Source organism: Triturus cristatus, chromosome 3_2 (genome assembly GCF_964204655.1).
Source record: "Triturus cristatus chromosome 3_2, aTriCri1.1, whole genome shotgun sequence".
Lineage (NCBI taxonomy): Eukaryota > Metazoa > Chordata > Amphibia > Caudata > Salamandridae > Triturus > Triturus cristatus.
Window position 1 is genome coordinate 98,095,446 of NC_140584.1, and position 12,736 is coordinate 98,108,181.

General features: G+C 45.8%; 1 protein-coding gene across 2 annotated transcripts in view; it reads left to right on the forward strand.

Annotated features, from left to right (window-relative positions):
* Positions 1–12,151, forward strand: part of SEMA5B (semaphorin 5B) — an 834,612-nt gene extending 822,461 nt beyond the window's left edge. For both annotated transcript variants that reach the window (XM_085647318.1, XM_085647319.1), the window contains one exon: positions 11,255–12,151. In XM_085647318.1, the coding sequence (XP_085503444.1) occupies positions 11,255–11,410 (156 nt within the window). In that variant the 3' untranslated portion in view covers positions 11,411–12,151. The remainder of the gene's footprint in view (positions 1–11,254) is intronic.
* Positions 12,152–12,736: the final 585 nt, after the last annotated feature.

Sequence of the window (12,736 nt, forward strand, 5' to 3'; positions counted from 1 at the left end):
CAGCCAATGGAAAGCGTACCCCCGTTTGTCCCCGCACCGTTGCAACCAACCGGTTGTAACTTCTCCTGGAGTCTGGTGAGAGCCACATGTCCCTCCCCTCTGGGCGCCCCACTTAATAAGGCGCCCCAAAAGATTAGTCAATTTAGTCTGTCCAACCGATGACCTTACCGCCTGACCTGAAATACCGCCTAAAACACGACAAAAAGGCATTTACATCCAAATTTTCTTCGTAATTGACACCCTGTGGAAAAAACACACTAACCTATTTCACTTCAACAAACATCTATCTCAGGGATGGTGGGTGGGGGAAAAAGGTTAAAGGTCCTCCCGAGGGAGGAGACACACGCGACGGGTGTGCTGCCGAGGGGAGCGGAGAGCAAAGAGACTGCCCTTCGCGCTCCCCCCGGCTTTATTCTACCGCACATCCACCGGCTGAAACTGGTTCCTGGTGAGGGGATCACCCGCGCCCCGGAAGTGATCCGATCACTTCCGGGGCACGGCGGAGTCTTCCATGACCCGGAAGCGATCCGATCGCTTCCGGGGCACAGCCCCCAGCCAATGCGGGGGCCAACGGAACGGGAAAGATACGGGGACACGGCCGACCACCATAATGGCGGCGGGGCCGATGCCGACCCTGCCTTCCTCTATGGTCCGGTACGGCCTACCGCCCCCTCCTCCCTTCTGTTGTGACAGAAACCAATACAATCATTTTTGTTTGGAATAGGGGGTCGTCGACCCCCGATCGTATTTTATTAACAAACACACATAATTGCACACAAATATATAATTACGCAGAAATTAAATGACAAGACAGGATTCGGTACATTTGATTAATTCCTAGCTTTAACCAAGCTCTAATACATAATGTTCCTATCCTAGTCTAAACATATTGCTGATCACATTTCTGCGTATTCCTTTTGGGCCTACGGCAAGGTCAACACGCTGGCCCCTCCCCCTTTAATCCAAATTGTCCCGCGCACCCTAACCAGAGTGCGCATGCGCAGGGGGCCCAGCTGACCCGGAAGCACTTCCTTCCAGGCAACCCCCATTCGTTCAAGACTTACTCCATATTTGTCCCGCGCCCCCCAACCAAGGTGCGCATGCGCAGGGGGCCCAGCTGACCCGGAAGTAGTTCCTTCCAGGCAACCCCCATACGTTCAAGACTTACTCCATAAAGGGGCCATGCAGACAGCGCAGCTTACTTACGCCCGCGTGCGGGGTGGCCAACCAGCCAATGGAAAGCATAACCCCCGTTTGTCCCCGCACCGTTGCAACCAACCGGTTGTAACTGCCCCTGGAGTCTGGTGAGAGCCACATGTCCCTCCCCTCTGGGCGCCCCACTTAATAAGGTGCCCCAAAAGATTAGTCAATTTAGTCTGTCCAACCGATGACCTTACCGCACAGGCCTGCATAGTTGACCGACTATCAGGCCCCCCCCAAAAACCCAAGGTCATACTCACCATTGAAATTGGTCCAGCCAAGCTAAAATGTTGCCCAGGAATATCTCGTTCCCCAATCTATAGAGGTGAACCCATCTCGCCAGTAGCAGACGTCCCCCTTTTATGCACCCCTGAGCAATCACTTGTAATCTCGGTGCCCTAAACAGCTTGTCTATTCATTATTGAAACTCTGAACCGAGTGATGAAGAGCCCCCCCTGATTCCCCTTCCCACCACTGAAACCTTGGTATCCTGTGTGACCACACAATAGGCGCACCTGGGCAGCGCCTGGCCAGCCATGCTGACTCTGACAGTACTGTTTAAATCAGGATCCTCCTATTTAGGTGCACCAAGTCGTTACCACCAAAATGTAAACTGATAGCGTCGGGGGGAGTGCCCATGGAAGCAAGCATGTGACTTATCTGCTCCCTGAACCTGTCAAAACGCAGCCCCCCGTGCCCCAAAAAAGGAGCCCCCGAAACCTAAGCGCTTTGCGTGGGCCGTCCCATTTCCTGCAATAAAAAGGTTACTTAGACGGGAGACATATGAATGGCTGAAAACACATGCCTAACGTTCCAACTTGGCGTCCAGAGAATCGACTTTCGTCGTGGTTGTGTCTTCTTCGTGATGAGGTGTCGCTGTCTCCCTTCCTGCGTGACAGGCCACTCCAGTCCTGGATCTTTCGGTCCACCTGCCTGCCCACATCTTGCAGTCATTGTGGTGTGGAGCGCCTCCCATGTAACCGTCATGGATCCAGCCATACATAAATGAAAAATCAAACACAGATGATTAGTGTTCTTGTAAAAGATAGTGATACAATGTGTGACACCAAACAAATGCAGGATATCATAGGCATCCCACACACTATCAACGCACAAGCCGCGAGCGATAGGTACAGTGTATCGCAGACCCGAGTGCAGAGATACCGCGTGACAAACCATAGGCCTCTAATGCGTGATCAGGTATAGAGGGCGGACCGGTAGCGAGTGGCACAACACCGATATCCCATGAACCAGTGTGCTGGCACGTGGGTGCAGAGCTATTGTATGACCCCATAACCTAGCAGTATACATACCTACAGGTAGAGCACATGGGTGCACCAGTACCATGTGACAACCACCAGCATATATTGCTGCACCCTCCTTGCGACCTAACGGGTTTCTAAATTGTTGCAATGGGTGTCTGGGAGCTTTTCGGCCGTCCCTTACTTGTAAGTGTAACCGCACACGCGTGCCTAAGTACTCAATACTGCGTGACAGCAAGGCATGGAACGTACTGATATTACATACTATGTCGCGACATCTCCCACTCGCATTTTTGTAAAGGGGCCCAAACTCAATTGTAACCTACCCATGCCAAATCCCTACTTGCATTCCCTGTGACGCGACCAAAGGACACTTTTTCATGCATGATGTCACAAGCCATCATGGGAGCGCCAACCTTTTGCTCCTAATTTCCTATTCAGAAAATAACGTACTGTGCAGTACCTTGAAATCATACTTTTCAATGAGGCCTAGCATAGCCCCAAGTGCATTAACATTAGCCTGTCCGCTGAGAGTGCTTAGCATAGCACCAGTTTTATTAAAGGTCGTGCTCAACTAAAGTTTCTTGTATGACCACAGCTCATGGAATGCCAGAATCTGAGCGTATTCCCGTATTGGCGTCAAAAACGCATTCTCTCTGAAACATAACAGTAATATGATAAAGTGATGGATCTAATCCTATCACTTTGTTTGTAAACCCATGGGATACAGCTAAGGCACAGACCGGAGAGTTTCTCAGAGGTAGGAAGTGTGATCGCTGGCTGAACGTGGGCTTCTAGCACCAGGCGGCGTGAGATTTAGTCGTGGCTGCCTCACGTGATCAACCATATAACATTGTTGCCTATGTAATATGTAGCTTGCATGCACAGTATTACCATTAAAACTTCTCATGGCGAGTATCTAAGTAATTCCTGCATAGAAACATGTGCACGTATGCCACTGGCTGGCATTCGGGTGCCCAAATGTTACGTAAGCTAACATGTATTTGCAAAGGTCCAAGATCTCTTGTTGCTGAATCAGAGACGGTTATTGCTACCCAACTCAATGGTACTCATTTTATCCATCTCTGAATGCAATAAGGCTGGATGGACCCATAGGGATCTGACACTGTGGCCCTGAGGTCAAACACAGGCCACTATAGTCCCCTAAACCACCGGGCCCCACTCTACAATTTTAGAACACTTATGGCACCCTTTGTTGTACCCGTTGCACCAATGTAATTGGTATTTAAAGTGGGAGCACTTAGCATAGAGCCAGTTCAATAATATGAGGAACGATGGACCCTAGAGAAGACACTCGTGGCAAACCAGGTGAAAAACCTTCTTTCCACTATGTGATGTATGCGAATACGTAGGTGCAATAACAGTATTCAAAAGACTGTTTACTCATGGAGGAAGTAGGTGTAGGTAAGTACTTATATAAGACTGGACGTTTCTCTTACCCCACCAGTTGCCGCTCTTTACACGTTTAAAATTATTAACATCAGGCTTTCCTTTAATTGAAGAGCTACACTTATAAGCAGCTCGAAATCCTCCCTACAATGGCATCTGGGGCCACCAATAAGCTTATTGTGCTGTAGTCGAAATTGTATGGCCACCCTTGCAGAGCTTGCGATTAAACCTTCCCTTTATCTAAGCACAAACCAGGAGAGTAAAGCACAACATGAACAACACAAAGGTTTGCTTCCCGACTACGTTAATTAGCAATCACGCAGGTGTTAACACATGCAAATCATGGTCACTTCCCAGCCCGCAGGTCAAGCACTAAACACTGAGGCCGGTACTGCATGGTACATCTCTCCCATCCCCCAGCGCCTCCAAACACATTCTGCTGAGGTTAAATAATCACCTTACTAAGAACTTTGCTAAGTTCTGATTTAGTAGAAATCTATCAATGAAAGCATACATCTAATTTACAGATGCATGTTTCATGCCAAGCTTTACAAAGATCACAAGCACGCATGCCAAAGTGTTTCTGCAGATTGCGAGTTAATTTAACGCACATAGCATGCTCATTTTCAATTTACTCAAACCCAACACCTGCAACATGAGCACAACATGTTTCTCTGCAACTGCAGCATAGTATATGCTGCTGGTACCGGAATTCAAAACTGAGAGTTATGTTGACTATCCAAGATCAATGTATGTAATTGCATGCGCTGACCGAGCCTAGTTTGCTTCCTGAGGCAGTCCTGCATTTGCAATCGGTAAAGCTACACTAAATTCCAGAATTCAAACACTAAATCTAAGGTTCCATATGATATTTTTATAAGTCCAGCATTTATACACTCCAATCCTTATTTAAGACATTTTAGAAGGAGAGGCTTGCTACATACAACTCAATTCCCAGAAATCATACACACAGGACGCAATAGAAAATATTTAAAGTCAGACATTCACAGCTTGTAAAGAAACCGCCGTGAATGCACCCAGGGCCACTGATGAGAGGATGACGGACACCGGGGCTGCGACCTCTCACGAAACTGTCGAGGGTTGAAGCAAACGCTGCGCCCTGCCAGTGAACATTTTCCAAAAATGAGCATGCCACGTATGCCCGTTTTAGGAACATACGGGCTGCTACTTGAAATACTCGCGGTAGAAAACATCTGTGCTGCGTCACCAGAACGTCTTTCACCACACACATAAAATGGCATTGTTAGGTTTAGGACCTACACAAAGGCGTATTAATACACTGTCACTGGCGCGCCGCCAGCAACTTTCTATGCTGGATTGTTGATTAAGAGTCAGTGTCTCAGACACTCCCAATCGGGGATAGCCTTGGAAAACGAGGCCATTCGGAGAAACCAGCACGGGGTGCCTGGAGGTTGAGTGTGGCCAAGGAGCCGAGGACTCAACCGAGTTCTGCCGCCCGACTTTGTATTAACAATCGCTCTAGATTTCGCCCGTCAGAGATGACCGTGCCTCCACTGCTGGGGATTGGACCCTTGCTTTTTAGGGACCTGCAACACCAAAGGCTGACAACAGTGCCACTGAGCTACGGCTCCTGTTTAAATTACGCTCGTCAGCTACAGATTATTAGCTGGGTCACTCTTTAAAGCCACAGACGAAATTAAGTTGCACAGTTTATTCTCCAGAAAGACAGTAAAATGTGGTGCTATTGAACTATTAGAAGGAACCCTGTGGGAAGGAGTTTAGCATAGGCCGTCTGCCGGGATATTAATGGGCGCCAGGATACGCATAGGAAATCACATAACAAAGCAATAAAAGCCTCCAGCAAAAGGAGACGAACTTGAGGAATGCCTGGCAAGTCTTTCTTCCATAACATGTCACGTCCTTCTGGGACCTCATATGACTCATTTCTGTTGCTATTACAAACGGCTAAACACTTAAATATTAAGCCTGTGCAAACGCAGTGTTCACCTAGATAGCATGCCGAGCTCTGTTCTCCGCTCTCAAATACAGTTTCTTCACATGCCAGGGATATAAGATTGGATTTAACAAGACCCAATACGTTTATGAAAGCTTCAGGCTTTCTCTGCACTGCAACAGAACAGTTGGAGAAGTCATTAAACCTATGCAAAGTCATATATTTCCATTACCAAGATACTACCTCGTCGGAGGAACACGACCGGCCACAGCACCCACGCTACCAGGGCCTCACTACTGGCTAGCCCAGTAAGGCAGGTGAGCAATCGGCTCGAACCCGCTCGGCCCCTAGCAGTGCCGGAATGCAGACCCTGTCCGTGTCCTCGGGCACCCTCTGATCCGCTCTGCGACGCAGCTCTCTGAAAACGCCTCCTCAGGAGTCCTCCGCGATGCGCACGAGACCCGCCGATTAACCAGGACCCTCTGCGAGCCTTCACCGGATCCCGCCGTCTGAAATCTTTGAAACGCCGCAACGGCCGGCGCCGCTCTCCCGCTCGCCGCTCCACTGCATCTGTAAGCGGGAAAAAATTCAACAAAAGCGAAACCCAGGTCCAGCAAGTCCGTCGGCGACGAAGCTGAAACACAAGAGAAAAAAGGTTAAAGGTCCTCCCGAGGGAGGAGGCACACGCGACGGGTGTGCTGCCGAGGGGAGCAGAGAGCAAAGAGACTGCCCTTCGCGCTCCCCCCGGCTTTATTCTACCGCACATCCACCAGCTGAAACTGGTTCCTGGTGAGGGGATCACCCGCGCCCCAGAAGTGATCCGATCACTTCCGGGGCACGGTGGAGTCTTCCATGACCCGGAAGCGATCCGCTCGCTTCCGGGGCACGGCCCCCAGCCAATGCGGGGGCCAACGGAACGGGAAAGATACGGGGGCACGGCCGACCACCATAATGGCGGCGGGGCCGTTGCCGGCCCCGCCTTCCTCAAACATAGCTTAAAAGTGCAGAAAGAGGGTAAAGTCTGCACCCCTGTCCTCCACTTCCCCGCTCAAAGTAATAACATAGTAGTAAGGCACGGTCATAGTAGCTCTGTGCAGAGAGAAGAGAGCACATGATGAGTGGCCATCTTTTAGTCTATTTTGATAAAAAGAAAAAAAACATTTTTTGGAAATGCCAGTCACACATGTGCAGGCAGCCATCTTGGAATGGACATAACAACTTTTTAAGACCACCACCTGCCAATAGTAGGCGGACGCAAAAAGTTTTCAAAAAGGAGCAAGAGGGTGCTAGGTGAGGAAGTGAGGGGGAAGGAAGAGATGAGTATCAGGAAGGATGCAGAGCAGGGAGAGAGCAGAAGAATATCAGGCTCCCCCATGCACTGCAAAGCAAGATCTGACGTGAGCAGAGGACGGATACATCATCCATTTAGGATACTGAGAGCAAAATGCTCTGGGGTGGTACAAATACAAGAATAAGGAGGAAAGCCAAGGAATCTGGAACATGAAAGTGAGATAGATAATAATGCCATCCAATCACGAGCATGGAGCTGCAAGAAAGGTCACTCTATTTGTAATGTATTCGAAACAAAAGGTCTTTCCACACGGTCTGTAACTGAGACTTAAAAAGTACAAACCAAAAGGCAGAGGTCATCCGGCAGAGACAATACACTAGTTGCGCAGAGGAAGACGGTAAATATGAGTGCGAGTAAAAAGAGTCCCAAGTGCAAAGTGAGATCAAAGTAGAGACAATGGTGTGAATGGAGGGAGTGTTGACCAGGACAAGAAGAGGGTTAGAACTAGACAGACCGGGGAAATACGTCAGGAGTTTGAAAAGAGATGGAAATAAAAGTAGAAAGAACTTCACAATCTGTGGGATAAAGAGGGTCTCCCGTTAAAAGAATAACTAGCAAGAAAAGGGAAAACAACAAGCATAATGAGCCGTATGCAGAAAGGAGGTGACTAAAGGAAGACACTTGGTGAAAAACAGTTGTTTGTACGTAACACAACCCAATCACATTATCCCAACCAACGTGTTTATATGTGGACCAATGACTTGTGAATTGAAGTATTTCCATGATAAAAACCTAACTCAGAGGAAAAACGTAGGCACCTGGGGCCGTATTACGTATGCAGTGCATTTTCCTGGTTGCCGCTGGGCGCACCTCTCAAAAGGTGCTCCCAGCGCTAACCAGGAAAATGCACTATAATACAGTGAATGCACTGACCCTGGGGCAGCCGCAAACTCGTGCTGCCCTGGGGGCAGTGCATTCAGGTGAAAAACGGATCGGCTGCTTTGAAGCCGCTCTGTGTTTAACTGTGCAGGTGGCAACTGGCCCTGCACTTTAAAGGGGGATTAGAGATTCCCTTGCAGGCGGGTGCTGTGAGTGACTGAACCCACTTGCAAGGTGATGTCTCTGGAGTCCATGGGACTCGCTTTCCGCCCTCCAGAGGACTGCCATCAGGGGGCGAACTGACAAAGCGCCTCCTGACAGCTTCTTTGCCCATGTGCCCGAATCTGTAATATGGCGCCGAGACAAGGTGATTACCTCTTTTGCATGAGTCCAACACCCCCATGCATATGAGGGAACTCCCTCTGATGTATCAGTATTACAGAAAGGGTTGCACAAGTTTCTGCAGCCCCTTCTGTAATAGCAAAGTGCCCTGGGGGAGCGCAAAGCGAGCGCAAAGGCCCTTTGCGCCCTCATTGCACTCCGATAATACAGTCCATCGAATGGCAACAAGAAGCATAATTTGAAAGTTTATTTTTTTCCTAAAGTAAGCAGTGCCACAAAAAATTTAAAGCGCTAGCCTTTCAACTTATTATCCTCAAAAAAGATTAAAACATGATAGGATTCCCCCAAAAAAGTTTAGCTCGCAGCTTTGTATATTTTTACTGTTTTCAACTCCGAAATTTGGAAACATCTAATTTGATTGCACTTAACTCCAGATGTGCCCATGTAGTCTGAGACACAGACAGCTTGAGCTGCCAGACCCTGGAATGAAATCCAGTATTCTGTGCCTGATGAGTCGTTGTGCAGATTGCTGAGATTGAATTGATTTCAGGTGCTTGCATTATCTGCCATCAATGTCTCCCAGCATGGCTGCAAGAGTGCTTCTTGGAAAACGTGATTGGACCGTGTGGAACGAGCTTGGATGGATGTCCCAGCAGCGGGAGCCAATGGACACTTCTGACCACTCCGCTCTAATTAAACTTGATAGCAGACACACTCGAAATGCTCATAGATACAAGAAATCTCATTAAGCTGGCTGTGTTTTTTACTGGTGTCAAATACTTCTGTAACCTCGAGCAATTTTCACCATTTGCATCGCTTATGGATCTTCTCTGTAAGATGGCGGTACAGTTTACGGGGTCAGAATTAATTCCTGTTGGGGTTAAATCAGTCAGGTCGTGGTGGCACTCGTTCTTTGGTCCTCCCCTGGCAATATCTGAAGAGATTTCAGTCCCCCGCCATGATGAGCACGCCACTTCCCGCCTGCCTTTCATCTCTGCCCTTCAGCTGGATTATCACACTTTTACGGCATGACATGGAAAGAAGTTATTGAAATACCTGAATGCTTTCAATATTTTGGGTGTTTTGCATAAACTCTAATGTCCTTTGCAAAAAAATAACTGTACAGGTGCGATTGGGAGCCTTTGAAAGTGCTATTTATTTTTAACATAAAATGGTGGACAAGTGATGGAGTTTGTGAGTTCAAAATTGTATTTTATTAAATTATTTTAAATACTTATATCATGCACATCCGTCCGGTAGCTCAGTGAACTAGGCACTTGGACATGATAGCTGTCTAACCTGCACTTCACCAGTTCAGATCGTAGCGTGGTCGATTCACCTTATTGGCTTTCTAATGTCAATAAGTAATACCGGTAAATTTTGTAAGCGTGACATCTGAGGCTGGTTAAATGCCTTTTCACACCAGACAGTGAGCAATTTTGCACTTGTGGTAAGGCAATTCACAGCATAGCTGTATGGTTTAGTCTGCTATTAGGTTGGCAGAATCCCTATATTCTCATCTTTTACCACTTCCTGCCTCTGTTTATTCAATTTTTTAATAGGGGCAAATGTAACCTTTGTGTGCACCTTGTACTCTTTGAATTAATTTTACTCTCTACCTTCTCGCTAGCACCCAACTCTCCTCCTGAATCACATATACATTTGTTTAGCTCTCACCTATCGGACAGCACAAATGCCTATTTCTCTCTCTTTTTGGTACGCAGGAATAGACTTGCTTTGTGGGAAGTGCCAGGCTTTTGCCAAAGATGTTCTATATTGAGGTCATTTGATCATTCCTCCTCAGCCAACCATACTTAGCCGTGTCCTGTATCCCATTCATACTTTAACTTCAATTTCTGTATAGCTGGCTCCTAAATATATGGGGCTGGAGCATAGGTATGTATTATGTTGGTACTGTTGGTTCCTGTTTGCATTTCTTTTGTTTCCAATTATTTTGGTTTAATAATTTTGCTGGTAACTGTGGTAGAAATAGTTTTCTTGTTATACTTGAGAGTGCTTATTTAATATTCCCCACACTTTCGTGAAGTAAATATTGTTTTCTATTTTTTTTCTGTAATTTAAATATTCGTTGCCCCAACTTCATGTGAAGTGCCTCCTGGCCCTTCCTTCCTTCGCTTTCTGCCATTTGTACCTTGACTCTCCTCGTTGCATTCATGGAACATCCTAGATCGTCAAAATGTAATACAATCTTTCCTCAGTGTCTAGTCTTGAAGGCGCAACTAATTGTGACCGAATAGACCGAACTCCAAAGAAGAATTCTGGAACGTGTAGTATTTCTTTAATTTTAGTTGTTGGTGATGCTAGACACTAAAGAAGGATTCACCCATCAGCTAGATTGTATATGGTTTCTTGCAAAAATCTACTAGATACAACAGACACACTCCTTGATCAGCGTTAGCTCCCTCAAAACTCTAATCACTTTTGCAATTAGTGGTTGCATTTCACTGCAAAATAAGTTATTATGAGCAAAATGCATGCTTTCTAAAATTATGGTAAGGAAATAATCATGTGACGGCTTAATATTAATTGGCAATAGAGAGATAAGGCAAAGAGTAGAAAACGTGTTAACTTACACTTTCTTGGTTGAGATTGCCTATCTTTTGATCCTAATCCAGTCTTGCTGTTTTATGCTGTGCATCCGATGTTATATAATAAATTAACAGCCCTGTTGCTTAAACCATCATTTCTGAGGTAATGTTCACAATACTTTTGATGTATTAATTCATTCTTTGGGAAAAGGACATCCACAAACCTTTTGGCTATCAAAAATTCAGGGAATGAAAGGGTTTGAAAACAGGCTTCTCACTTATTTCTCAAGGGTGGGTATGCTGGAAGTGTATCAAGTTTTTAAAAATGAAGAGCTTCTATGGTAATGCAAAACCCTAACATGCTTGTTTTTATTTCCTTTTCCAGACTTTAAACAAGAACAATTTAATCCCAGATGAAAGGTCCAATTTCTACCCCTTGCAGCAGACTAATGTGTACACCACAACATATTACCCCACAACAATGAACAAATATGACTACATGCCAGAGACCTCTCCAGGACGAACCTTTACCAACAGCTGAGGACAGACCCCCTCAAGCAATGGATTATTTTTTTTCATTCATACTGTTAGCGCAGTTGGGTTTGTGGACCATATCTGGCCCTTTCTCATGACGTTGCTATCATACATTGAGCCTACATTCCCAGTTCTTCTCAGATCATTACATCTCCTGTATAGTTGGGATATTACCATCGAAAGGATCTACTGAAACAGATTTATTTCTGTGTAGACGTTTATGAAATCCTGGATGGACAAGTCACCCTAACTTGGTCATGGAACAAGTAAGTTTGTCTGGCGGATGGAAAATCCCTACATTGTCTTGAAGCTATGCTACACGACCCTTGGATGTGGACTGAAACCTCATGGGTCAATCTTTTGAAGAAGCCCAGATGAGAGGTTTGTCAACTGGAGTCTCTTCCGTTGGGTCCCATAAATGTACGGAAGTGCGTTGTTTATAAGACAAAGGCAAATAAAATAGCGGTACATCGAATGGCCTACACCCTGCATGATAGGCTGCTGAGACTCCCTTCATGCTATTAGCTTGACTGATATTTTAACAAGTTTGTTGAATTAACTTTCTAATTCAGTTTTCACAGCCTAACAACAATACCCAATTAGCCTACAATCCTTCCTTGTCAGTGTTCAGTTCTACTTCAATGAGAGATAAAAGACAAAAGAACAAATGCTACTATTTCTACCGAAAGAAACAGTTTTGTTTCTACTGGTAGAGCTCCATTGCTGTCAATTAAAGTATGCGGATGGGTATGATGTTTGTTCTATCATTTTACAATTTCTTCCAGTAGAAAAGAGTGGAAATCTATGGATCCATAGTCTTATCACCATTCTTTACATTTTGTTATTATCTATTCTTGACATACCAATATTTCCTGCATAGATCATATTAGCGCCCATACCACGAGAAGGAATGCAGCACTGTTTATAACCTGTTTTCAGCATCATTTTTATTGCACACTAGTCCACTGTTGGTCCATCACTCAAGCATTCGGTATGTCTTCCAAACGATACAATTGCTTCTTCATTTTCCCTACAAATTCCATTCGATTTATTTGACCTTGTAGACAATAAATATGTTTACCCAGTACTAAAAGAAAGATGTGTTGATGATAGTGCTGACAGGTTTCAGAACCAATGTAGAATTTCATTCTTTGCATCCCTTATTGATGCTTGACTCTAAAGAAAGCCATAGGGCCTTCATTTGGTGGGTGGGTCAAAGTTGTTAGAACATAGGTATGGTCTGTAGGTACATTGTATGAGAAAGGCTAGTGTTCATCATTGAGCTTTCTTTGGGATTACGAAGGGAAAACACAAATATTGTAATGCCACATGT